The 25,092-nt window shown below is 35.8% G+C and overlaps 1 protein-coding gene across 3 annotated transcripts; it reads left to right on the forward strand.

The window, feature by feature from the left end:
• The first annotated feature begins 1,802 nt into the window (after positions 1-1,802).
• mtmr1a (myotubularin related protein 1a) lies at positions 1,803-24,875 on the forward strand. Of its 3 annotated transcripts, XM_048184030.1 has the most exons (18): positions 1,805-2,436; positions 2,816-3,096; positions 3,684-3,789; positions 6,854-6,877; positions 8,138-8,161; positions 9,699-9,777; positions 9,867-9,961; positions 10,079-10,186; positions 15,084-15,185; positions 15,276-15,359; positions 15,492-15,641; positions 17,858-18,046; positions 18,290-18,475; positions 18,901-19,107; positions 19,725-19,817; positions 19,986-20,099; positions 20,180-20,356; positions 23,892-24,875. In XM_048184030.1, exons 2-18 carry the CDS (start codon positions 2,972-2,974, stop codon positions 24,057-24,059), a joined length of 2,031 nt encoding a protein of 676 aa, XP_048039987.1. In that variant the 5' UTR covers positions 1,805-2,436; positions 2,816-2,971; the 3' UTR covers positions 24,060-24,875. The 3 variants fall into 3 exon arrangements, with proteins under 3 accessions (XP_048039986.1, XP_048039987.1, XP_048039988.1); XM_048184029.1 differs by lacking the exons at positions 6,854-6,877; positions 8,138-8,161 and adding an exon at positions 9,201-9,266 and having other exon boundaries at positions 1,803-2,436; XM_048184031.1 differs by lacking the exon at positions 6,854-6,877.
• Positions 24,876-25,092: the final 217 nt, after the last annotated feature.

Raw genomic sequence — 25,092 nt, forward strand, 5'->3', positions numbered from 1 at the left:
GTCACTTTTCATAAAAGAGAATTCAGGCCTTTCCTCAAAACCTCTCATATATATATATATAAAATACAATATAAAATATATACACTGCCCTCCAAAAGTTTGGAAACACCCCTGGCAAAGTGTTCATTTAGATATCAGCATAAATCCTTATAATTTTTTTTTGTGCAAATACATTACAGTAACTTGACATTATCATTGAAGACCACCAATAATAATTTTCATTTTGATTGACATATATATATTGCCATTGTTATGTAAAGTCAGCCCCTTTGCCAGCTGTGATGCCTGGTTACTGGTTTAAACTTGGCCCAGGTTTGTAAAAGATTTTTGGGTCAGCACACCTTAATAGCTTCAACAATTGATTGCCAATTGAGTTTAGAATGCAATGAACCAATTAGAACCCAGTTTATGTCAGATAGCTGCTAATGGTGGATATTTTGATGAATCGAAAATTCTATGTATAAACTGTTTATATAATAAAATGTTTTCATAGTTTGTGTTGTCCCTTATCAGTGCAAAATTATCACAAATTAAAAAGGTTTCATGCCAATATTGTCCAAAACCCCACTTTTCTAGGGCATTTCCAAACTTTTGGAGGACAGTGAATATATAAATATATAAACCCTCTTATCAGTCCAGAATATCATTGTACAGACAGACAGACCCTTCAGAAATCATTCTAATATGCTGATTTTGAGATGCTGATATATATATATATATATAATCAGTACAGTCCAAAAGTTTGGAACCACTAAGATTTTTAATGTTTTTAAAAGAAGTTTCGTCTGCTCACCAAGGCTACATTTATTTAATTAAAAATACAGTAAAAAACAGTAATATTGTGAAATATTATTACAATTTAAAATAACTGTGTACTATTTAAATATATTTGACAAAGTAATTTATTCCTGTGATGCAAAGCTGAATTTTCAGCATCGTTACTCCAGTCTTCAGTGTCACATGATCCTTCAGAAATCATTCTAATATGCTGATTTGCTGCTCAATAAACATTTATGATTATTTTCAATGTTGAAAACAGTTGTGTACTTTTTTTTTTCAGGATTCCTTGATGAATAGAAGTTCAAAAGAACAGCATTTATCTGAAATACAAAGCTTCTGTAGCATTATACACTACCGTTCAAAAGTTTGGGGTCAGTAAGAATTTTTATTTTTATTTTTTTTTTAAAGAAATTAAAGAAATGAATACTTTTATTCAGCAAGGACGCATTAAATCAATCAAAAGTAAAGACATTTATAATGTTACAAAAGATTAGATTTCAGATAAACACTGTTCTTTTGAACTTTCTATTCATCAAATAATTCTGAAAAAAAATATTGTACACAAATATTTTGTACAATTGTACACATTAAATGTTTCTTGAGCAGCAGATCAGCATATTAGAATGATTTCTGAAGGATCATGTGACACCGAAGACTGGAGGAACGATGCTGAAAATTCAGCTTTGCCATCACAGGAATAAATTACTTTGTGAAATATATTCAAATAGAAAACAGTTATTTTAAATTGTAATAATATTTCACAATATTACTGTTTTTTTACTGTATTTTAAATTAAATAAATGTAGCCTTGGTGAGCAGACGAAACTTCTTTTAAAAACATTAAAAATCTTAGTGGTTCCAAACTTTTGGACTGTACTGTATGTATGTATGTATGTATGTATATATATATATACATATATATATATAGAGCTGTATAATATATTAGTGCTGTCAGTCATTTAAAAAATTAACAAATCACACATTTTTCTGTAATCGCGATTAATCGCACCTAACATTAAAGTTTGTAATATATATTTGTATTGTAATAATTTCACATTTAATCTTCAAATTAATGCAGAAACAACATAAAGACGGTATACTTAATGAACCAGTTAGAACCCAGTTTATTTAATGGCATCTTTTTGTGGATGAAGGCCAATATCACCAATATCAATACTGATATTTGTCTCTATGCATTTTTTTTTTATCAGTTTTATTCATTAATTATAGCCGTTCAACATTACAGTATAATTGAAAGATATCAACTTTAACATTTATTAGGCTCTTAATTTAAGTGCACTTAAAACAATTTTCACAATGTCACATTTAGCTGTGCCTTTAATATATCAGGTTTTTTTTTTTTTCTACTGGCCTAGTCAGACTGGTTCAGATTTTTACTTGCCCTGCCAAAATGCACAAAGTTATTGTTTTCATTGTTTTGTTTCCATGTAAACTTGTAAACAGTGCTTTAATATTTTCAGGTATGTCTAACAGGAAATAAACAGAAATAGCCTAGTCAAACACTTTACAGCCTTCTCTAAATTATGAACAGAATATAGATTGATCATTTTTAAAGTCAAGAGCAGTGAGTGATTTTCTCTTTTTCTTTTGTTCTTTGACTTTGATTCACATTAATGACAGACATCACAGCAGCAGGTTAGTAAATATATTTGGGCAAAAAAGCTGACAAAAAAGTTGGGGAATCTATGCATTGCATGTAAATATGAAATGGCGTGAATTTGTACATTTTAATGTGTTTGGGAGGCAAAAGCCTTCCAAAGACAATAATAATAGTTTGTCAGGAGTTGATTAGATATGCAATGTTGAAAACACTTCTTAAAAGTGAAATTATTAACGATTTTAAAATGTAATATAATCTAATTACAACAAGTATTTCATTTTTGGTATCTGATAGTACCCAGCACGGTGTATATGCGCCGATATTTTAGCGATCTAAATATGGGTTATGGCGGGAGGGGGTTCGTCATGGCTGCTTCCTTGACATAAATAAAGAGAAACGCTCGCTATTTGTCAGCGGCAGCAGCAGAGCAGGAAGCAGAGACACAACCGCAGACTGCTGCTCACGTACAGCCACATAGAGATGACTTCCTAAAACAGACAGGCAGCTCTCGGACTGGAGGAAGCTAAAAGACAGTCACATCTTACGAGGCTGAGCTCGGGAAGGTGGGAAATGGAGAAGCAGCAGCATTCGTCGGGTTCGGAGACTCCGGTGCTGCCGCCTGTGCCGCGAAAACCCCGAAACCTCGGAGGAGGAATCCCTGCATCTCGACAAGACAGCGTGGATTCGTTAGACAGGTGCATGTCTTGGTTTTATCCTCAATTGTGCGATAATATGTGAATTTTTCTTTACTACAATGTGCACGCGCGTTATACAGACACTGTTGTGATGGGCAGATGAGTCCCGTCCTATATGCCTATTGTTATAATAATAATAGCCCTTTATACTGTACATTATAGTTTATTTCTGCTCTATACTGGATTCAAAGATATTTTTATTAAATCTGAGAATGTTTTCTATCCATCTAAAACAGCACGCATCTTCCCATCATCGCATTAAGGTTATTACTTTTGCTACCAAGAAGTGATACATTAATTAAAACCCTGAGGAAGCAATATTTTTTTAAGCCTGGATGAAAATAGTGCAATGTTGTTTCGTTTTTCAGCGATGAAAGATCAGACTGTGTGGCACATTTCTCTGACCTCATATCGCCATCTGTCATCTTTAGTCTATATAGACCACAGGATGTCAGCACTGCACATTAATACATGCATCTGACTATGCCAGTATGGAGTCTGTAGTTTCACATCATCAGATACATTGACTGAAGTACTTGCTTGAGTGTGTTATATGTTAATTGTTTTGTTTTGTTTTTCTCACACAGTCCTACCGGATCTCATGTAGAGTGGTGTAAACAGCTGATAGCGGCCACTATCTCCAGCCAGATCTCTGGTGGTGTCCCTCCAGAAGCCATTCCCCGTGAATGCAAGGTTAGAGGATGTTTTTCACTTTCAATCATACTCTCTAGAACAGAGGTTTTCATACTGGGTTCCCCCAGGGGGCCACAAGGAAGTGCAAGGGGAAAAACAGTGTAAAAATAAATAAATGATAAGACGCACTGTGAACCAACATTAACAAAGGTTAATAAATGAATATTTGCTCATTGTTAGTTCATGTTAAAGGGTTAGTTTTCACAAAAATGAAAATTATGTCATTAATTACTCACCCTCATGTCGTTCCAAACCTGTAAGACCTTCCTTCATCTTTGGAACACAAATTAGCCGGCGTTCTGAAGCACTGAACGTAAACGGCATACAAGAATGACATTGAAATTAAGATATTGTTGAATGAAGTCATTATTTTTATTTTGTTTTTGTGCACAAAAAGTATTCTCGCCGCTTTTTAACGATGTCCTTCAGTACCTTTGCAGACCTTGAAAGGGGTGGTTAAAGGGTTAGTTCACCCAAAAATGAAAATAATGTCATTAATTACTCACCCTCATGCCGTTCCACACCCATAAGACCTTCGTTCATTTTCGGAACACAAATTAAGATATTTTAGTTGAAATCCGATGGCTCCGTGAGGCCTGCATAGGGAGCAATGACATTTCCTCTCTCAAGATCCATTAATGTACTAAAAACATATTTAAATCAGTTCATGTGAGTACAGTGGTTCAATATTAATATTATAAAGCTACGAGAATATTACAAAATAACAACTTATTTAGTGATGGCCGATTTCAAAACACTGCTTCGGGAAGCATCGGAGCATAATGAATCAGCGTATCGAATCAGCAGTTCGGAGCGCCAAAGTCACGTGATTTCAGCAGTTTGGCGGTTTGACACACGATCCGAATCATGATTCGATACACTGATTCATAACGCTCCGAAGCTTCCTGAAGCAGTGTTTTGAAATCGGCCATCACTATATCAGTCGTTAATTTGTTTTTTTTGGCGCACCAAAAATATTCTCGTTGCTTTATAATATTAATATTGAACCACTGTACTCGCATGAACCGAGAGAAAATGTCATTGCTGGCTATGCAGGCCTCACGGAGCCATCGGATTTCAACAAAAATATCTTAATTTGCGTTCCGAAGATGAACAAATGTTTTACGGGTGTGGAACTGCATGAGAGTAAGTAATGAGGGTAAGTAATAAATGACATTATTTTCATTTTTGGGTGAACTAACACTTTAAATTGCTTTTCTATGGAGTAATCATATACCTCTCGGATTAAAAATATCTTAATTTGTGTTCTGAAGATGAACGAAGGTCTTAAGGATGTGGAACGACATGAGGGTGAGTAATTAAAGGGTTAGTTCACCCAAAAATGAAAATTCTGTCATTATTACTCACCCTCATGCCGTTCCACACCCGTAAGACCTTTGTTAATCTTCAGAGCACAAATTAAGATATTTTAGTTGAAATCCGATGGCTCCGTGAGGCCTTCATAGGGAGCAATGGACACTTCCTCTCTCAAGATCCATAAAGGTACTAAAAACATATTTAAATCAGTTCATGTGAGTACAGTGGTTCAATATTAATATTATAAAGTGACGAGAATATTTTTGGAGCGCCAAAAAAAACTAAATAACGACTTATTCAGTGATGGCTGATTTCAAAACACTGCTTCAGGAAGCTTCGGAGCACAGATGAATCAGTGTGTCGAATCTGCTGTTCGGCATGCCAAAGTCATGTGATTTCAGCCATTGGCAGTTTGACACGCGATCTGAATCATGATTCGACACACTGATACATTTGTGCTCCGATGCTTCCTGAAGCAGTGTTTTGAAATCGGCGTTCACTAAATAAGTCTTTATTTTGTTTTTTTGGCGCTCCAAAAATATTCTCGTCACTTTATAATATTAATATTGAACCACTGTACTCACATTAACTGATTTAAATATGTTTTTAGTACCTTTATGGATCTTGAGAGAGGAAGTGTCCATTGTTCCCTATATGGAGGCCTCACGGAGCCATCGGATTTCAACTAAAATATCTTAATTTGTGTTCTGAAGATTAACGAAGGTCTTACGGGTGTGGAACCGCATGAGGGTAAATTTTCATTTTTGGGTGAACTAACCCTTTAATGACAGAAAATTCATTTTTGGGTGAAATAACCCTTTAATGCATTAACATGAATGAGACCTTATTGTAAAAATATTACCAAATAAACAAATAAAAAATGCACTATAGTGAGTAGAAAAATGCATAAACTAAATATTTTCCAAATAATATTTTACACATATTTATAATATTTTTTTTCACAGTTTGATTGGGTCTTTATGAATAAAAATTTATATAGCTGCCTTTATAATTTTAGGATAGGGTCCCTCGCATGAGAATGATCATATATGGGGGCCCGTGACATTTTTAAAAGATTGAAAACCCCTGGTCTAGAATATGTAAGAGATGATGTACAACCAGTTGGTTGTGACTCATTACCATAAAATAAACCTTGACTGTGTGATAATCAAACATGAATGGGTTTGTTTTGTATTAAAGGGATAGTTCACCCAAAAATGACACTTCTGTCATCATTTACTCACCCTCAAGTTGTTCCAAACCTGTACACATTTCTTTCTTCTGCTGAACACAAAGGAAGATATTTTGAAGAATATGGGAAACTAAACAGTTCTGGGGCACCATTGACTCCCATAGTAGGAAGTCAATGGTGCCCCAAAGTAGCCTGGTTTCTTCAAAATATCTTCCTTTGTGTTCAACAAAAGAAAGAAATGTGTACAGGTTTGGAACAACTTGAGGGTGAGTAAATGATGACAGAATTGTAATTTTTGGGTGAACTAACCCTTTAATGACCAACTGACTCTACATGATCCCACTTATTACACTGCTGCTTATCAAATAAATAAACAAACGTATGGAAGTGAAATATTGAGTTGAGTTAAAATGATTAAGATTAGATTTGCATTTTGTCTTACTTTGTAGTAGATTATCTTTAAGCTTGGAAACGTGGTATTTAGAATGAATGTGGTCCAGTTTTTCAAGTTTTTGTCTCTGTGAGCCATTATGATATTGTGTTTTTGATCGACAGGTTGGGAAGAAGATAGATTTCAGGGTAAGGCAGTGGGGTGTTTGTCAGTTTGCTTTAACAGGACCACTGCTCTGCCCTGCTTTCAGCTGTAAATTAGAGAATATATATTCATAAAAACTGTTTGTGCACACTTGCTGTAGTTTGCTTTAGGTTTGTATGTGTTCAGTATGTTTGCATTATTGTGTTTTGCACACTGTCTTTTTTGTACAGTTATGTGTTTGTCCTCTGTTCATAAGCCCTTGTTTATGCTTCATCCAGGTGATAAATGAAGAAATGTCTCAGTCATATTTCACACCAAATTCGAAAGGAAAAAAAAAAAATAATTCATACAAAATAAAGCCTGTTTTTAGGATACAGATGTTGCCACCTGCCATAGACAAGCTTTTGCTCTTTTCTGATGTAAATCTATTTTTATCAAATGTAAGAATAATATACATATATAGACCTATGTAGCCCCGCCCCTTTTCAGCGTTTCGCTCGTTGTCTTTTGACTTCCGGTTTGTATTTCCACAGCGATATTACATTTATGAATGAACTGCTCGTTTTAAAATCTTCCCGATCTACTGACATTTGTTAAGACATCTGCTTTAAACACAACAATGCTCATGATAACTTTCATTAACTCTACAACAAGTAAATCCACTTTACCAACTAATTATTCTTTGACAGCGATGCCATAGAAATGTACAGAGCTACCACAAAACGGAAGTTCAAAGACAATTTTATAAAGATGGCGGCGCGCTTGTTTCTCTGGTAAATAAGGTCTATAGGAAACTGAAACAATTTTTTTAGGATTAACAGAAAGTTCAAAAGAACAGCATTTATTTGAAATGATTGATTTTTTAAAATAATGTAAAAGTCTTTACTGTCACTTTTGAATAAGTTTAATGCATCCTTGAGTAAAAGTATTAATTTATTTTAAAAAAAAAGTTCATCACCTTTAAACAGTAATGTATAGCTTCTTAACATTGTTCTTTGCAAATGCACTTGACAGTTAAAAAATGATTAACACATTACAGTAATGAGAATTATTTTTATTATTATTTTGTTTTTACATTACTCAAAAATATTAATATTGGTCCTAAAAATTGGCTTAATATTTATTTTCTTAAAAAAAAAATTACTTCTGATTTTGGAGTTAAATATGACCTTGTACATTTCTTGACATTTTCACTGAGATTCAGTCTGTGTGTTAAATCTGTGTGCTTTTGTACCTAAATGTTCATAAAAGTGTGTTTGTGTTTGTAACTCATTTTTGTCTGATGTCTGATGTGTGATCTCCAGGTATCCAGGCGGACAAACTTAAGGGTAAGGCTCAAGATCAAGAGTCAAAAGTATTAAAGGGTTAGTTCACCCAAAAATGAAATTTCTGTCATTAATTACTCACCCACATGTCGTTCAAAACCTGCAAGATCTTCGTTCATCTTCGGAACACAAATTAAGATATTTTTGATGAAATCCCAGAGGTTTTTATCTCCTATAGAAAGCAACGAAATCACCACATTCAAGGTCCAGAAAAGCAGTAAAAACATTAAGATAGTCCACATGACTGCAGTGGTTCAACCTTAATGTTATGAAGCGACGAGAATACTTTTTGTGTTCAAAAACAAAACAAAAATAACAACTTTATTCAACCATTTTTCCTCTTTCCTGTCAGTCTCCTATGTAGTTGACGCAGTGAACGTAGTGCAGATCTTCCGTGTTTTCTGTGTTTTCGATATTGGCCGAAGCTGTTCACGTGAGCACCACAACGTATCCGTATGATGCTGACACAGGAGTCGGCCAATAGAGAGTCGGCGTTCTGACCTAGAACATGGAAGCTCTGCACTGCGTTCACTGTCAACTGTGTAGGAGACTGACAGGGAAACAAAGTCTTTACTACTTCTCTGGACCTTGAATGTGGTCATTTTTTTGCTTTCTATGGGAGATAAAAAACCTCTCGGATTTTATCAAAAATATCTTAATTTGTGTTCCGAAGATGAACGAAGGTCTTGCGGGCGTGGACGACATGAGTCTTAATGACAGAAATTTCATTTTTGGGTGAACTAACCCTTTAAAACGCATACATTTGAATGATTTAGTTACCACTAGCACAGATGTAGTAGTGTAGTAGTGATGGCTGCAGCTGTATTTTTTCTGTGTTCTCTCGCCTCCTCAAATCACACTTCCTGTCTCTGCGTGAGGATGTGACCTATCAACCCCAAAGAGCAACTATTATCTCTGTTGCATTCTTTCTCTTTCTGTTTCTAAACATCTTTAAAAACTGCAGAAACTTTAAAACAAACTTTTTCTCTCTCCTCTCTTTCTTTGTCTCATATTCTGTATTTCTCCTGCGGCCGCTGCTCAGTCTCAGGACTCTGGTGAAGATGGCTGTCAGTTTGACAGTGACTATGAACTGCCGTCTCACACTACGGCAAGTTTCTCTCGCTTCACCTCTGCTTGCTTACTCTAACCCTCCTCTATCTCTCTGCTGTCAAGCCTTTACATCAGCTCAGACTTCATGATATCAGTTAATTTATTATGAGAAACATACTCCACCATTTAAAATTGTATTAAATAAGGATGTGTTAAGTTGATCAAATTTCACATTTTTGTAACCATGTAAAAATATTTACTATTTCAAATAAATGCTTTGTTTGAACTTTCTTTTTAAAATATTTTGAAAATATTTTAACATTTCAGAATTTTAGTATTTTTGATCAAATAAATGCAGCTTTCTTATTTCAAAAACATTAAAAAAAACCTTACTAACCCCAACCTTTTGAATGTTTATGTATGAACCGAATATTTAGCATGATAAAATAACTGCTATTTTGAGAGGTTTTGGTGTCTTTTTACCCTGTAGCAAATATTCAGGGATGCACGAAAGCAAGCGCCCATGGATGAAGTCCCACTGGTCCCTGGAGAGACGATCACAACCACTGGTATGTCGAATCATTCTTGTTGACTCTTGTTTCCTGTTTTTGCTTGTGTAGTAGTGTTGGGTAACGTTTGTTTTCTTCTGTCTCTGCAGTTAAAGATGTGATGTATATCTGTCCTTTCTCTGGAGCTGTGACCGGCACACTTACAGTCACGGACTACAAACTCTACTTTGTCAGTCTAGAACGGGTGCGTCTCAATAGTGGAACAGATCGGTGTAGTGTCTTGATATTGTGTAATATGGCCACACAATGAAATTAAACATTAAAGTTAAGCAGATGTCTTATTCCATTCATCGCTTTGCAGGACTTTCCTTTCATATTGGATGTGAACCTGGGTGCTATCAGCAGGTTGGAGGCTATCAGTGTACAGAGTCTTGGGGAGAATACTAGTGGCATGGAGATCGTCTGTAAGGTCAGATGCACCACCATTCACCAACATCCTGGTCTATTCCACCCATAGTAAACATCCACCACAACAATAGAGCTGAGTGTCAGTGTTTGGGTTAAACACAGAGACTGTCTGCTGGGGTAATTATTGTCTTAGCTGATTCATGGTAGGGCTGTCGCAATAACCGCAATATTGTAATACAGTGGTACTGACAAGCCAACCGCAGAGGAATGCAAGCGACCGTGATGTTCCCGTTTTTTTTCTTTTTTTCATAAAGCTATGCCCTTATTGTTTTACACTTCATGCATGGGTATTGAAAGTAAAAATAAGTTAAAGGGTTAGTTCACCCAAAAATGGAAATTCTGTCATTAATTACTCACTCTCGTGTCGTTCCACACCCATAAGACCTTCATTCATCTTCAGAACACAAATGAAGATATTTTTCATAAAATCCGATGGCCAAGTGAGGCCTGCGTCACCAGCAAGACAATTAACACTTTCAATGCCCAGAAAGCTACTAAAGACGTATTTAAAACAGTTCATGTGACTACAGTGGTTCAACCTTAATATTGTAAAGCGACGAGAATATTTTACTTTTTGTGTGCTAAAAAAACAAAATAACAACTTTTATTCAACAATATCTAGTGATGGGTAACTTCAAAACACTGCTTGATGAAGCTTCAAAACTTAACTAATCTTTTGTTTCAAATCAGTGGTTCGGAGTGTGATTCAAACTGCCAAATTCATGCGAACCATTAAAATTTCGAAACACTTATGACGTAACGAAGCCTTGTTTCAGAATTAACGTCACTTTCACGCTCTGAACCAATGATTCGGAAACAAAAAAGGTTTGTTAAGCTTCAAAGCTTCGTGAAGCAGTGTTTTGAGATTGCCCATCACAAGATATTGTTGAATAATTTAGTTTTTTTTGGTGCACAAAAAGTCTTTAGTAGCTTTCTGGGCATTGAAAGTGTTAATTGTCTCGCTAGTGATGAAGGCCTCACTGAGCCATTGGATTTTATGAAAAATATCTTAATTTGTGTTCCGAAGATGAACAAAGGTCTTATGGGTGTGGAACGACATGAAGTTGAGTAATTAATGACAGAATTTTCATTTTTGGGTGAACTAACCCTTTAATAATGATAACAAGAGTGAAAAATTTATTTTTTTCCCGCCAACAGGCTATTTTATACTTAAAGGGGACCTGTTATGCCCCATTTTACAAGATGTAAAATAAGTCTCTGATATCCCCAGAGTGTGTATGTGAAGTTTTAGCTCAAAATACCCCACAGATAATTTTTTATAGCATGTTAAAATTGCCACTTTTTGGGGTTGAGCAAAATTGCGCCATTTCACTGTGTGCCCTTTAAATGCAAATGAGCTGCTGCGATCGGCCTAAGAGGGCGAAGCTTCAAGAGTTCGTTCTTCGGTGTCAGGATGCACTATAATGTCAGAAACTGTGAATATATGCTGCATGGAGATAGAACAGGTATAGTTTATTTTAATTATGGTTATAACTTATATTGTCTTCTTCCACTGTATTAGTACAAGCCTGTTGTACCAGACCCCATCCGAATGATGGCCAAAACTTTACAGATGAGTTTTATAACGTTTATTGTACTTCACACAAAAGATGACGCGTCTATTTTCACTCTAGAAAATCACTGTAAGAGCTGAATAAAACACAGTGCAAGTGTGCTTTAAAATATTATCCATAAACTCTCTCTCTCTCCCTTGGATTATCATCAACATACATAGCGAAGTTCACAGAAATACTTATTACTACTAACAGTAAACAAATATATAAAGACCTTATGCCTTTTCGGGTGGTGCTTAATAAACTGGTAAACTTTATATCCGTAAATCAACTCGAATGAACTGTAATAAAGTGCTCTCACCTTCATTACTGCTGTATCCAGTATCGCTCTGGAGGCTGTAAGCTGCATCACAAATAGTTTGTACTGATCCATCATTGAGTAACAGTTTTTTAGCTCAACCTCTGTTTTGTAATGTCCCTTTGTTTTGACATTCGTTCACAAAGCAGTCCGGTGTGAAATGAGTCACGCAGACATAAACAAATTTCGGTAGAGTTGAGGGAGCATTTTCTTCCAAAAACATCTTCAGTGGCTCAGATTTCAGGAGTAAATGGAGAGAGCTATGTGGATTAATCCATCCAGCTACAGAACACCGAAAACGGCTTGTTCTGAGACACTGCTTATGATTTATGGGGATATATCATAAGCAGGAGTTTTTTTTTTTTTTTAATCATTATAGGGTGGTTGTGTACACACACAGCCAACACACATTTATGTCCAAACACCATGAATTTTGCATAATAGGTCCCCTTTAAAGGATTAGTTCACTTTCAAATGAAAATTACATGTAGCCCAAGATTTACTCACCCTCAAGCCATCCTATGTGTATATGACTTTCTTCTTTCTGATGAACACAATCAGAAATATATTAATAAATATCCTGACGCATCCGAGCTTTATAATGGCAGTGAACAGGGTTCACGAGTATGAGCTGAAGAAAGTGCTTCCATCTACAACCATCCCTCATAAACATGTACTCCACACGGCTCCGGGGGGGTTAATAAAGGCCTTCTGAAGCCATGTGATACATTTGTGTAAAAAAAAAAAAATAATAATAATATTTAACAAGTTATGAAGTAAAATATCTAGCTTCCGCTAGACTGCCTTCCGTATTCAACATACGAAGAAAGTGTTTTTGAATGTATTAGTTGAATGAACGGTTTAATGACTCAATCAAAGACAGTCCCTTGCCGCCACCTATAATTTAACCTGCACTGACTGACAGCCTGTCTAGAACCTGTAGAGATTTCCAAGTACACCTGTTTGCAGCCTGCAGAAAGCCTGCAGAAACCACACCAGGAGGGTCAGGTCTTCAGGTAGAGGAATGAATTATGAATTAAATGATTCATGAAATGTGATTACTTATCACCATAGTATGAGAAAGGAAATAAAAAAGATGTATCAGAACCATTTTAATTTAAATAAAATAGCAAGACGCACTACAGAAGGTCTTATTGGTTTTTATAAGCCATGTTGGGTGCAGTTATATTATAACGAAATGACACTGCAATAGGCTAATGTGTCTGCCTGGTTAATTTAGCTTTTATGAAACTTTCTTGGTCTGTACTACATTGCAAAACATAATATCAGACTTTTTCCTCCACTTAATTTCAGGAAAACATGCTGTATCTCAAAATTATTTTAAAGAAAAGAAATCATGATCTTCTCCGAGACCCCATACTGATGTCCATTTCGTGAGCAAATCTTTTGGGCCGATTCTTTTCAATCAACTGGTTCACAAATAACACTGAATAGTTCATTTGTTAATTCGACTGATTCTAAAGATTAAACTTGCAGCAGTTAACAAGCAAGTCAAGTGAACAATAAACACTTGATTACTCAAATGAGTCAAGATCCGGGAGTAATATGATATTCTCACGTCAAGTGTACTCCTAATAATTCATAATGAAGTCAGACTGACCTCTAACCCGTTTTAGGTCTATCTTACATGTGTCACATTAGAAACCTCTCTTTTACTGGAGTAATATTTTAGTGTTTCTCTACTTTAACTTAAGTACAGTGTTTGTGTACACTGTCCACCATGAATATACATTTCATAATTATTTTCTCTTGCCATTGCGGGATGTAGGCTAATGTTGTATTTTCTGTGCATTATAGAGAACTCTGTTGTCAAACACATTTCCTATTATGTGTGCCTACGAAAGACAACCGAGCCAATGGGTTTATTAATCCATGTAGCCCCGCCCCATTCTGCAGGCTGCAACCAGGTCCTTCTTGAAATATCAGCAGTCTTATTGTCAGGTTTATGTTCTGTTACCTGGACCTTAATTTTGACATTCTGTTCTGTTTCTTTTAGTTCCTGTTTCCCCACTCTGTTTAGTTTCGATTTCATGAGTTAATTATTTTATGTCTACTCATTTGATTCTAAAGTTGCATATTAGTTTCACGTGTCTAGTTTGCCTTCCTTTGTTCTACCCATTTATATAGCCTTGTTTCAGTTGTTCTTGGTCAGTTCTTGTTTATGAATTGTATGGTTTGCATTCTCATGCATGTTAATTTAGAGTGTTTGATTATTAATAAAGCCTGTTTTGTTTTTGAATCTTTGTGCCAGCTGACCACATGGTAACATATATTTATATAGCAAATAAATAAATAAATACATTTTTAAAATCCTGAATATTATCACATATTGCAATACTGAGCCATGACAGCCCTAATTCATGGTCCAATGCATCTCTGTTTGGCTGGAATTAATAATCATAATCGGTTCTATTGCTTCATCTTGTTTATTGATTCTGTTACCTTTTTTCAATTAAAAGGTTTAGTCTGAATGTTAGGCCTATATGGTTTATGTATTACTAATGTCTTTGGTACAATGGATGAATAAAGTTCTCAAATTAAAATTTAGATACACTGCCGTTTAAAAGCTTTGATCAATTTAATGCATTCTTGCTGCTAAATCAAAGTATTAATTTCTTTCAAAAAACTTTTTTAATTCATAATACTAGGTAAATAAGCAAATCGTTAACAGCCGCTTTTCCACTGTCGAGCCGATTGGTTCTTAGAATGGTAAAGAACAGTTCCAGTTTTGTTTCCACTTGAGCCTGGTATGGCACGGCACAATTACAACCCGTTCTCAGCCCGGAATTCTCGGCACCGTTGTGTATGGTTATGCAATGGGAACCTGATGGTGGAAATGTTTACATCCATATTTATTGGAAACATAATAAAATATTGCTCTGACTGTTTTTGGTTTTTAAAATGGTGTCTAAAGCATGAAATATCTTATTTTCACAATTTAATCTGATTTCAGTCTCCAAAACTATAATTTTTCCATGCCAATGATCTGTGTTCTGTCTTAATAGGATATGAGGAGTCCCAGGTTTGCTTATAAAAAGGAGCCACAGAGTAATTTGGAGATTTTAGATGTGTTGACAAAGTATGCCTTCCCCCTGTCCAATGAACTGGTACGTCATGGCTCCAGTCAGAGCAGTGATTGGTTTGAGTGCAGTTGGTTCATGGATCCTCAAATCAATTTGCTCCTTTTTCTCTTCCAGTCCCTATTCGCCTTCCAATACAAAGAGCAATTTCCCGTGGATGGATGGAAGGTTTATGATCCAGTGGCTGAGTATAAAAGAATGGTGAGACTTGCATGTTGCTTAATAAAAAAGTAGAGTTGTGTGACTGAAAACATGAAGTCAGAATAATACTGCTTCATTCAGCCTCTTTTTAGTTTGTCCTTTCTCATTTTTCTGTCCCCACACTGTCTGCAGGGTTTGCCAAATGAGAGCTGGACCATCAGTAAGATCAACAGTAATTATGAAGTGTGTGACACTTACCCTGCTCTACTCGTTATCCCAACAAGTATTACTGAGGATGAAGTCAAACGAGTGGCCTCTTTCAGAGTGAAACATCGTATACCAGTAAGTGAGCGTGTGTGTCTGTGGACTGTGCAGTGTTACCTTACAAACTATCTTTTTTCCATCTTTTATTTGATTTTACACATTGGGTTGTTACCATGCAATACAAATATACTACCATTCAGTAAATTAATACTTCAGCAAGACATTTAAAGACTAAATTATTAAATTAATAATGTTACAAAAGATTTTTACTTCAAATAAATTCTGTTCTTTTCAAACTTTTTATTCATTAAAGAATCCTGAAAATATACAGATAATAACTGGGGGGCGGGGAGGGGGGATGGGGTGCTTGAAAAACTGCAGTCCACAAGATAGTGCGCATAAACTCTTTCTGTGCTTAAGACCAAAGGAAAGGCTCGCACGCTCAACTGTGCACAAGATGGAGCGGGACGCAGAAAATGAAGTAAGGTCTAAACCCGGGCCTTAAACAACTTTTATTTTTTCTCACACCCAGCACAGCGAAACAACTTTCTAATAAAGCGACCAAACTGCCTGTCAGATGATAGACGAAACTGACAATGACTTTTTATCTTTTTTAAACTGAAATGAAAGGCAATTTGGATAGACATTCACAGCCACGATGTACAGAACCATACCACACAAGATATAGAAGAAAATGAATAAAAACATTTTGGATTAATAAACCTAAATAATATATAAATAACTGCAAAAAGGCCACACAGCAGATAGGTATGCATTTCACATGTCGGCAAATCAAATTAAATCGGCTAAATTGCCTGTGCCAGCAAGCTTTAACTCTACAGCGCAACATTGATGCACCGAAAAACAATCAAAAATTAATTTACAGAATTGAATTAGAACCGAATATACCGTTCTAAAAACTAAAAGTAACAATAATTAAAAAAAAAAAAAAAAAAAAAAATGAAATAGTCGTAAGTCACAAGTGCAAAATGCTTGAAGTGCAGGGGAACATATATTCAAAACCCAAGCCACAAATAGTTAAATTAGATAACCAAGAGTGATCAATAAATAAATTAGAATTAAAGAAATTATTAAAATAAAAGTATAGCCAGAATTGTCAACTTTGTCTTTTTAACTGCAGCAATAAACACTAAACTGGAGTGGTAGTCTTTTTAGCTAAATGTTCAGAGCATCCAAAAATCAAATTAGAACCAGCTGAAATGTTTTGAAATCAATTGTAGCCTACCTGATCGGAAAAAAAATCTAGTCTTTATAATATATATATATATACACACACACACACACACACACACACACACACACACACACACACACACACACACACACACACACACACGAACGGTCACAGTACGGAAGTCATGGTTCGGTACATACAATCAGAATAGAATCAGTCACAGGCGATCCGCCCTCCAATCCAGAAGGGGGCGCGTGCTGTAATGCAAAGCTGTTTGCTAACCGCCACAAAAGGAAAAAATGCAGAAGAAGAACAGATGTTCTATGCATAGTCATGCCATGAAAACAATTATGACAGTAATTGTATAAGTGATGTTATTTCAAAAATGAATTGGAGTAGAAAAATAATGTTATAATTAGATTTAGAAGTTAATGCCAAAACCTGCCTATGTGCAATTTTTTGAATGTCGATTATGATATCTAAAAATAAATAGCAACTGAATTTAATAGCTTTGGGCTCTTGTAACCTTTAATATTATAGTAATGTGCAAGAAAGGGATCGCTGTATATAGTTTACAGCATTAGCTTAGATAAATTAAAAATGTTAATTATAATTGAATTCATTTAAAGAGACACAATTTGTTCAATAAACCACTGTTCAATAAGAAAGAAGAAAAAAGATGCAATTTTCTGTTTCATTTTCTCCCCCCTGCTGTACAGAACACGTACCGAACCGTATATATATATATATATATATATATATATATATTAGGGGGTGTAACAAATGCAGAATGCAAGTACGACATGATGACATCACGAATATGCTAATTGACGCATGACGTCAAATAGCGACCTTTAGCTATTTTCTTTTTAAAATAGCTGGCAACACTGGTTGTCTGCAACAACTGCGGTTAGAGTTAGATCAAATAACTGCAATCAGATGTTTTTTTTAATTAGTATGACAAGCCTATTTCAGACATCTGTATCAGACAAACTGGGAAAAAAACACCAAAATAAAAAAGCAAAAAAACTATTTAAATAACTGACACTTTGAGCTTTCAAAAGCAGTTTGGACTTCTGTACCTCACGTTCTCTTTCAGGTCCTCTCATGGATCCACCCAGAAACTCAAGCCACTATAGTGCGCTGTAGTCAGCCCATGGTGGGCCTGACAGACCGCCGGTGTAAGGAGGATGAGCATTACCTCCAGACCATCATGGATGCCAATGCGCAGTCCCATAAACTCACCATATTTGATGGTCGGCAGAGGAACGTGGCTGATAATCACAAGGTAAAAGTGATTTCCTTGACTGATATTTTTTCAGTTCAGTTCATCAATGTTGCAGAGTGAAGGGAAATGCAGGAAAAATTTTTATGTGTCTCTTTCACACATAACGCACACACTCCCATGTTGTTTCACAAATGTAGTTTTGAATTATTGAGTAGCCATCTGTGCTATCTGCAGATCCTGTCAGGAGATGAAAATGGAAGCTGTAAATCTTCTCTACCTATTTTCTGCTCTTTCATACCTCAGGCTAAAGATGGAGGTTATGAGAATGGAAATTTCTACCCCAACATGGAGCTGAAATTCCTGAAGATTCCAAACATTCATGTTATGAGAGAGTCTCTGCGTAAGCTGAAGGAGGTGGTCTACCCCATCATTGATGATCAGCGCTGGCATTCAGCCATAGATGCCACACACTGGCTGGAGCACATACGGGTAAACAGCATATACAAATGATGCAAGGCCTTTCTGACACCGTGTCTACATCAGGTGCAACCATTGTCACATCGCTCCGCGCCACAACTAGAAGCAGTCCACACTGGACGTGACAAAGTGACCGTTGCAAATCCATTTGTCCTTTTGTGTCAGAAGTAGCACGAGCACTTGGAGTACACACTGCTCCACATCCAGTGTAGACAGCATCGCTGATTATAATGAATTCTACTTGCTTTTGTCATGTCACGCGCTCGCTTCTGGTGTAGACACAGTGTACGAAATTTTCTGAACCCTTCCATTTTTACAGAGTGGATTTAGTAGGTGTATAAAGTGAGTTCCGCTCAAAGTTTACGGCTGTCCCGGAAGATCAAGACAATTAGATGCTTTTAAAGCAGTTGACTCTCTCTCGCTCTCTCTCTCTGTAGCTTTTGCTTGCGGGTGCGGTGCGGATTGCAGATAAGGTTGAGTCGAGTAAGAGCTCTGTGGTGGTGCACTGCAGTGATGGCTGGGACCGCACAGCTCAGCTCACCTCTTTGGCCATGCTGATGCTGGACTCTTACTTCAGGACTCTCAAGGGCTTCCAGGTGCTGCTGGAGAAGGAATGGATCAGCTTCGGACACAAGTTTGCTGCGGTGAGAGATGCTGAGTGTGTCAGTGATATGGGGGGCGGGGTAGAAAATCAAATATAGCCAATCAGATCTGTGATATGTAAACTGTGCCTGAGTGTGTAATACTAGGCCTGATATATAATATTATATTTAAATTATATAATATAATTATTTTTTTAATGTTTTTGAAATGTGTCTTATGCTCACTCACTATTCATTTATTTGATCAAGAATACAGTAAAAACAGTAATATTGTGACATAGTATTACAATTAAAAATAACTGTTTTCTATTTTAATATATTTAAAAATGTAATTTATTTCTGTAATGCAAAGCTGAATTTTCAGCAGCCATTAGTCTTAAGTATCACATGATCCTTCAGAAATCATTCTAATATGCTGATTTGATGCTCAAGAAACATGTATTATTATTATTATCAAATTTTGAAACAGTTGTGCTGCTTAATGCTTTTGTGGAAACCTTCAGGATTCTTTGATGAATAAGTTCAAAAGAGCAACATTCATTCAATGTATTTACTGTCACTTCAGATCAATTTAATATGTCCTTGCTGAATAGAAATATTATTTTCTTTACAAAAAAAAGAGAAAAGAAAAATCTTACACTCATCTCTCTATATCGTAGCGTGTTGGTCATGGAGATGAAAATCATGCAAACTCTGAGCGCTCGCCTCTATTTGTGCAGTTTATAGACTGTGTTTGGCAAATGACGAGACAGGTAAGCTGTACCTTTATTGTTATCTAATCACTATTTTCATTTATAATTAAATTTTATTTACAATGTTATGTGTGTGATTTATCATTGAGCCAAATTCCTATGAATATGAATTGCCATGATACTGATTTTTTGGAGCTCACTATGGCTGTCTTTATAATGTGTTCTCAGTTTCCCTCTGCCTTTGAGTTTAATGAGCTCTTCCTCATCACCATCCTGGATCACCTCTACAGCTGCCTGTTTGGTACATTCCTTTACAACAGTGAACAGGAGCGAGTGGAAAAGGCATGTACCATTGTGCCAATCCAGGGGGAGGGTGGAGTTTTGGTCACCTACATGATTTTTTTTTTTTTTTTTTTTTTTAGGAAGTGAACAGTAAGACTGTGTCTTTGTGGTCCTACATCAATAGCCAGCCAGAGGACTTCACCAACCCCTTCTATGTGGACTATGAAAACCATGTGCTGTACCCCTTGGCCACTCTAAGGCATTTGGAGCTGTGGACTGGATACTACGTACGCTGGAACCCCCGCATGAGACCACAGGTGCAAAACACATTAGCAAATATTAGGGTTACATTAAGATCGGGTTCTTTGCCACCGTTGCCTTTGGCTTGCTTACTTGAGGTTTATCCCTTATTAGCTAGTTGGGGGCCTTTTTGACCCCCCCAAAAATTTTCCTTTGATCCAAATGGCATGAGACTTTGTAACTTTGTCAACACTGTCTAGATCCACAAAAAATAAATAAATTGGAATGAAATCTGGTTGTATGTTAGCGTGAAAAAAAAAAGTCCCTCTCAGGAAGTTCGGGGTCTCCCGAGACCCCACATTGAAATTAATGGGGAAATTAAAAAAAAAAAAAAAAAAATATATATATATATATATATATATACAGTACAGTCCAAAAGTTTGGAACCACTAAGATTTTTAATGTTTTTAAAAGAAGTTTCGTCTGCTTATTTAATTAAAAATACAGTAAAAACAGTAATATTGTGAAATATTATTACAATTTAAAATAACTGTTTTCTATTTGAATATATTTCACAAAGTAATTTATTCCTGTGATGGCAAAGCTGAATTTTCAGCATCATTACTCCAGTCTTCGGTGTCACATGATCCTTCAGAAATCATTCTAATATGCTGATCTGCTGCTCAAGAAACATTTAATGTGTACAATTGTACAAAATATTTGTGTACAATATTTTTTTTCAGGATTATTTGACGAATAGAAAGTTCAAAAGAACAGTGTTTATCTGAAATCTAATCTTTTGTAACATTATAAATGTCTTTACTTTTGATTGATTTAATGCATCCTTGCTGAATAAACGTATTCATTTCTTTAATTTCTTTTCAAAAAAATAAAAATAAAAATTCTTACTGACCCCAAACTTTTGAACGGTAGTGTATAATGCTACAGAAGCTTTGTATTTCAGATAAATGCTGTTCTTTTGAACTTTCTATCCATCAAGGAATCCTGAAAAAAAAAGTACACAACTGTTTTCAACATTGAAAATAATCATAAATGTTTATTGAGCAGCAGATCAGCATATTAGAATGATTTCTGAAGGATCATGTGACACTGAAGACTGGAGTAACGATGCTGAAAATTCAGCTTTGCATCACAGGAATAAATTACTTTGTCAAATATATTTAAATAGTACACAGTTATTTTAAATTGTAATAATATTTCACAATATTACTGTTTTTTACTGTATTTTTAATTAAATAAATGTAGCCTTGGTGAGCAGACGAAACTTCTTTTAAAAACATTAAAAATCTTAGTGGTTCCAAACTTTTGGACTGTACTGTATATATATGTATTTGTGGAAAAAAAACTAAATCAGTCACAACACAGAACACAAATACAGTGAGGATCGAATGTTTGGGAACCCCTTTCAGAATCTGTGAAAATTTTTAACAAAACAAGAGAGATCATACAAAATGCATGTTATTTTTTGTTTAGTACTGTCCTGAGTAAGTACTTTAGTAGTATTTTACAGAAAAGATGTTTACATATAGTCCACAAGACAAAAAAATTATGATGCATCATTTTTCTGAAGAACAGAGTTCAGTTTAACTGCTCAGAACAAACAAGAGACTCATGAACAACCATCACAAAACATAAAAACAGTCATGGATCATCAGGTAACCACACACAGTATTAAGATTCAAGGGTTCCCAAACTTTTGAACGGGGTTATTTTAATAAATTCAGCTATTCTTTTGTCTTGTGGACTATATGTAAACATCTTTTATGTAAAATATCTTACTCAAGACAGTGCTAAACAAAAAATAACATGCATTTTGTATGATCTCTCGTTTTGTTAAAAATTTTCACATTTTCACAGATTCTGAAAGGGGTTCCCAAACTTTCGATCCCCACTGTACACATGAATGAAGTGGCAACCCTATAGCACATCCACAATGTGGAACGCTTCTGCTCACACACACATACACTGCTCCACCCCCCCCAAAATCACCCACAGACATCAATAGGAGACTAAAAAATTTATAAAAAATAGGGTTTTTTTTTACATAATTTGTCAAGAAAATTCAGTTACAATGCAGAAAACACAAAATTGAAGGGGCAATACCACAACACATCTCTGATGGAGTAAACACACACAAATGATACTTACAAAAGAAAAAAGGCTAAACTGTGACATATGTTTTTAAAAAAATTACATTATTATGTTACAAAATCACATTTTATTGTCTGGGGTCTCTGGAGAACCCAGCATCCTGAGTGTACATTCAAAACAAATAGCACTTAAGGGTTAAAGGAATAGTTCACCCAAAAATGAAAATTTGATGTATATCTGCTTACCCCCAGTGCATCCAAGATGTAGTTGACTTTGTTTCTTCAGTAGAACACACAAGATGATTTTTAACTGCAACCGTTGCCGTTTGTCAGTCGTATAATGTGGGTCAATGGGAACAACTTTTATAAGAGTAAATAAAACTTGCTTAGACGAATCCAAATTAAACCCTGCGGCTTGTGACAACACATTGATGTCCTAAGACACGAAACGATCGGTTTGTGCGAGAAACTGAACAGTATTTATATTATTTTTTACCTCTAATACACCACTATGTCCAACTGCGTTCAGCATTCGCTTAGTGAGGTCTGATCGCGCTCTGACAACAGAGGTGATGTCTGACACTCATTGAAGTATAAGCGCGAGACATCACTGCCGTTGTCAGAGCGCGATCAGACCTCACTAAGCGAATGCTGAACGCAGTTTTAAAGTTTTATTTACTCTTATAAAAGAAGTTCCCGTTGACCCACATTATACGGCTGACAGACGGCAACGGTTGGAGTTAAAAATCATCATTTGTGTTCTACTGAAGAAACAAAGTCACCTACATCTTGGATGCGCTGGGGGTAAGCAGATATACATCAAATTTTCATTTTTGGGTGAACTATCCCTTTAAAAGACTTAATATTCAGCAATATCATTGATTTGACTGCACTGACTAGATGATGACATCACTGTTTTCTGCTTTATAGCTGATTTCGACTTTGTTTCATCATTGACAAATTCAAAACATCGACACTGCTATTGAACTGAATTAAATTAACACTGAACTGACACTATTGTCTTCAGTAGAGCTGCTTTACAGCAGAATTTGTCTCATATTTGAAAACAATCTGGACTGTATAAAGCTCTATATAAATAAAGGTCATTTGACTTAAGCCCCTTTCACACAGCGCGTTGATCCCAGAAAATTGCTAGTGCCTTCTGTGTTAACGCAAACACGCCCCGGGATGGGGACCTAGTAACACTGCCGGGATCAGTTCCTGAAGGCTCCCTGTGTGAACAAAAGGCAGGACCAATGCCGTAAGGGCTGTGTCCTAGTGGTTAGTGCAGGGGTAGGCAAGTTCGGTCCTAGAGAGCCGCTGTCCTGCAGAGTTTATCTCCAACCCTGAAAAAAACCTTCAGCTGCCTATAGCCTTAGTAATCCTGAAGAGCTTGATTAGCTTGTTCAGGTGTGAGGGGTTTCTTGTTTCTTGTTGACTAAAAACAAACCAGAGCTTTATTCTTAGGGAACTGAATTGTTGTGTGTTGACCTGTGTTCAGATGCCTGTGCACCAGAACCTGAAGGAGTTGCTGTATCTGCGTGCAGAGCTTCAGAGGAAGGTGGAGGAGTTACAGAAAGAAGTATCTTCATCCCGCTCAGTCTCTTCTTCATCAGAGCATGCGTATTCTCCCTCAAATGGCGGTACACCCCTACACACCTCTGTGTAACATACATGCAATGTATGCAATTAACAGAATGTGTGGTAGGAATCTGTAGGTTACAGTAAACATGGTAATGTGATGTCTAAGTCTATTGGCCATTTGTCACTGGATAATGCTTCGGGCAGGATGTATAGAGGGCCAGTGTATATACATGTGAAAACTTGCATGAACACCCAAAGGGAGGACAGTCCGTGGAAACAATTATGTGGGAAGACTTTTAAGTTGGAGTTTCATTTCGGTTGTGTTTTTTAAAGTGTAGACTTCCTTCTAAACAGAGAATCAGAGCAGCTTTTGATTGTGATTCAGTTTCTGAAAAATAGGCCAGTATTTTAACTTGCGTTTAACTTGACTTGTAAATATACTTTTTAATAATTTATGAGTGTTTTTTTTTTAATCAGTTTCTTTGTGACAGTGTACTTTGTTTTTGTGTAATAGTTTTTTTTTTACTGCCTCAGCATTGCCTGCCTTTGTGCCAATACCTGTACACAACCTTTTAACATTCACCATCACTTTAGTTCTTTAAAAAAATCTTACATAACATATATTTCCCTACCTATAAACTTGTTCATGTTTTAAGTTTTAATATTATTTTATTGGGTTCTTGAATATTGCTGTTGTGACACTGCCATTTTGGAACCAAATATTGCATTTGTCTTTCTGTTAGTATGAAAGTTTTTTATGTGCACACCCTAATATTGCACTACTATTGTACTTCCTGTACTACTGAAATGTATGTATACAAGATCAATAAGGATCATTCGATATTAACTCCTCCTTTTGATTATTTGTTATACATATAAAATATAAATGTAAATCAACTCATTTTTGTGAAAGAAAATGTTTGTCTTTGAACCGCTTCTATATTGGCACTGTTACTTTTTAATTGTAATCAAGGGTGTTTTGACTCAAGTAAAACTTAAGTAGATTGTACAACCATTTCCACCAATGGTCTCTACGCAGCCCTGATCATTTGAACACAGGATGTCATATAATATTTAAAAAGCCAATTACAAAAAAAAATATGTATTTGAGTGAGTGT

The sequence above is a fragment of the Megalobrama amblycephala genome, linkage group LG3 (genome assembly GCF_018812025.1).
Source record: "Megalobrama amblycephala isolate DHTTF-2021 linkage group LG3, ASM1881202v1, whole genome shotgun sequence".
NCBI lineage: Eukaryota > Metazoa > Chordata > Actinopteri > Cypriniformes > Xenocyprididae > Megalobrama > Megalobrama amblycephala.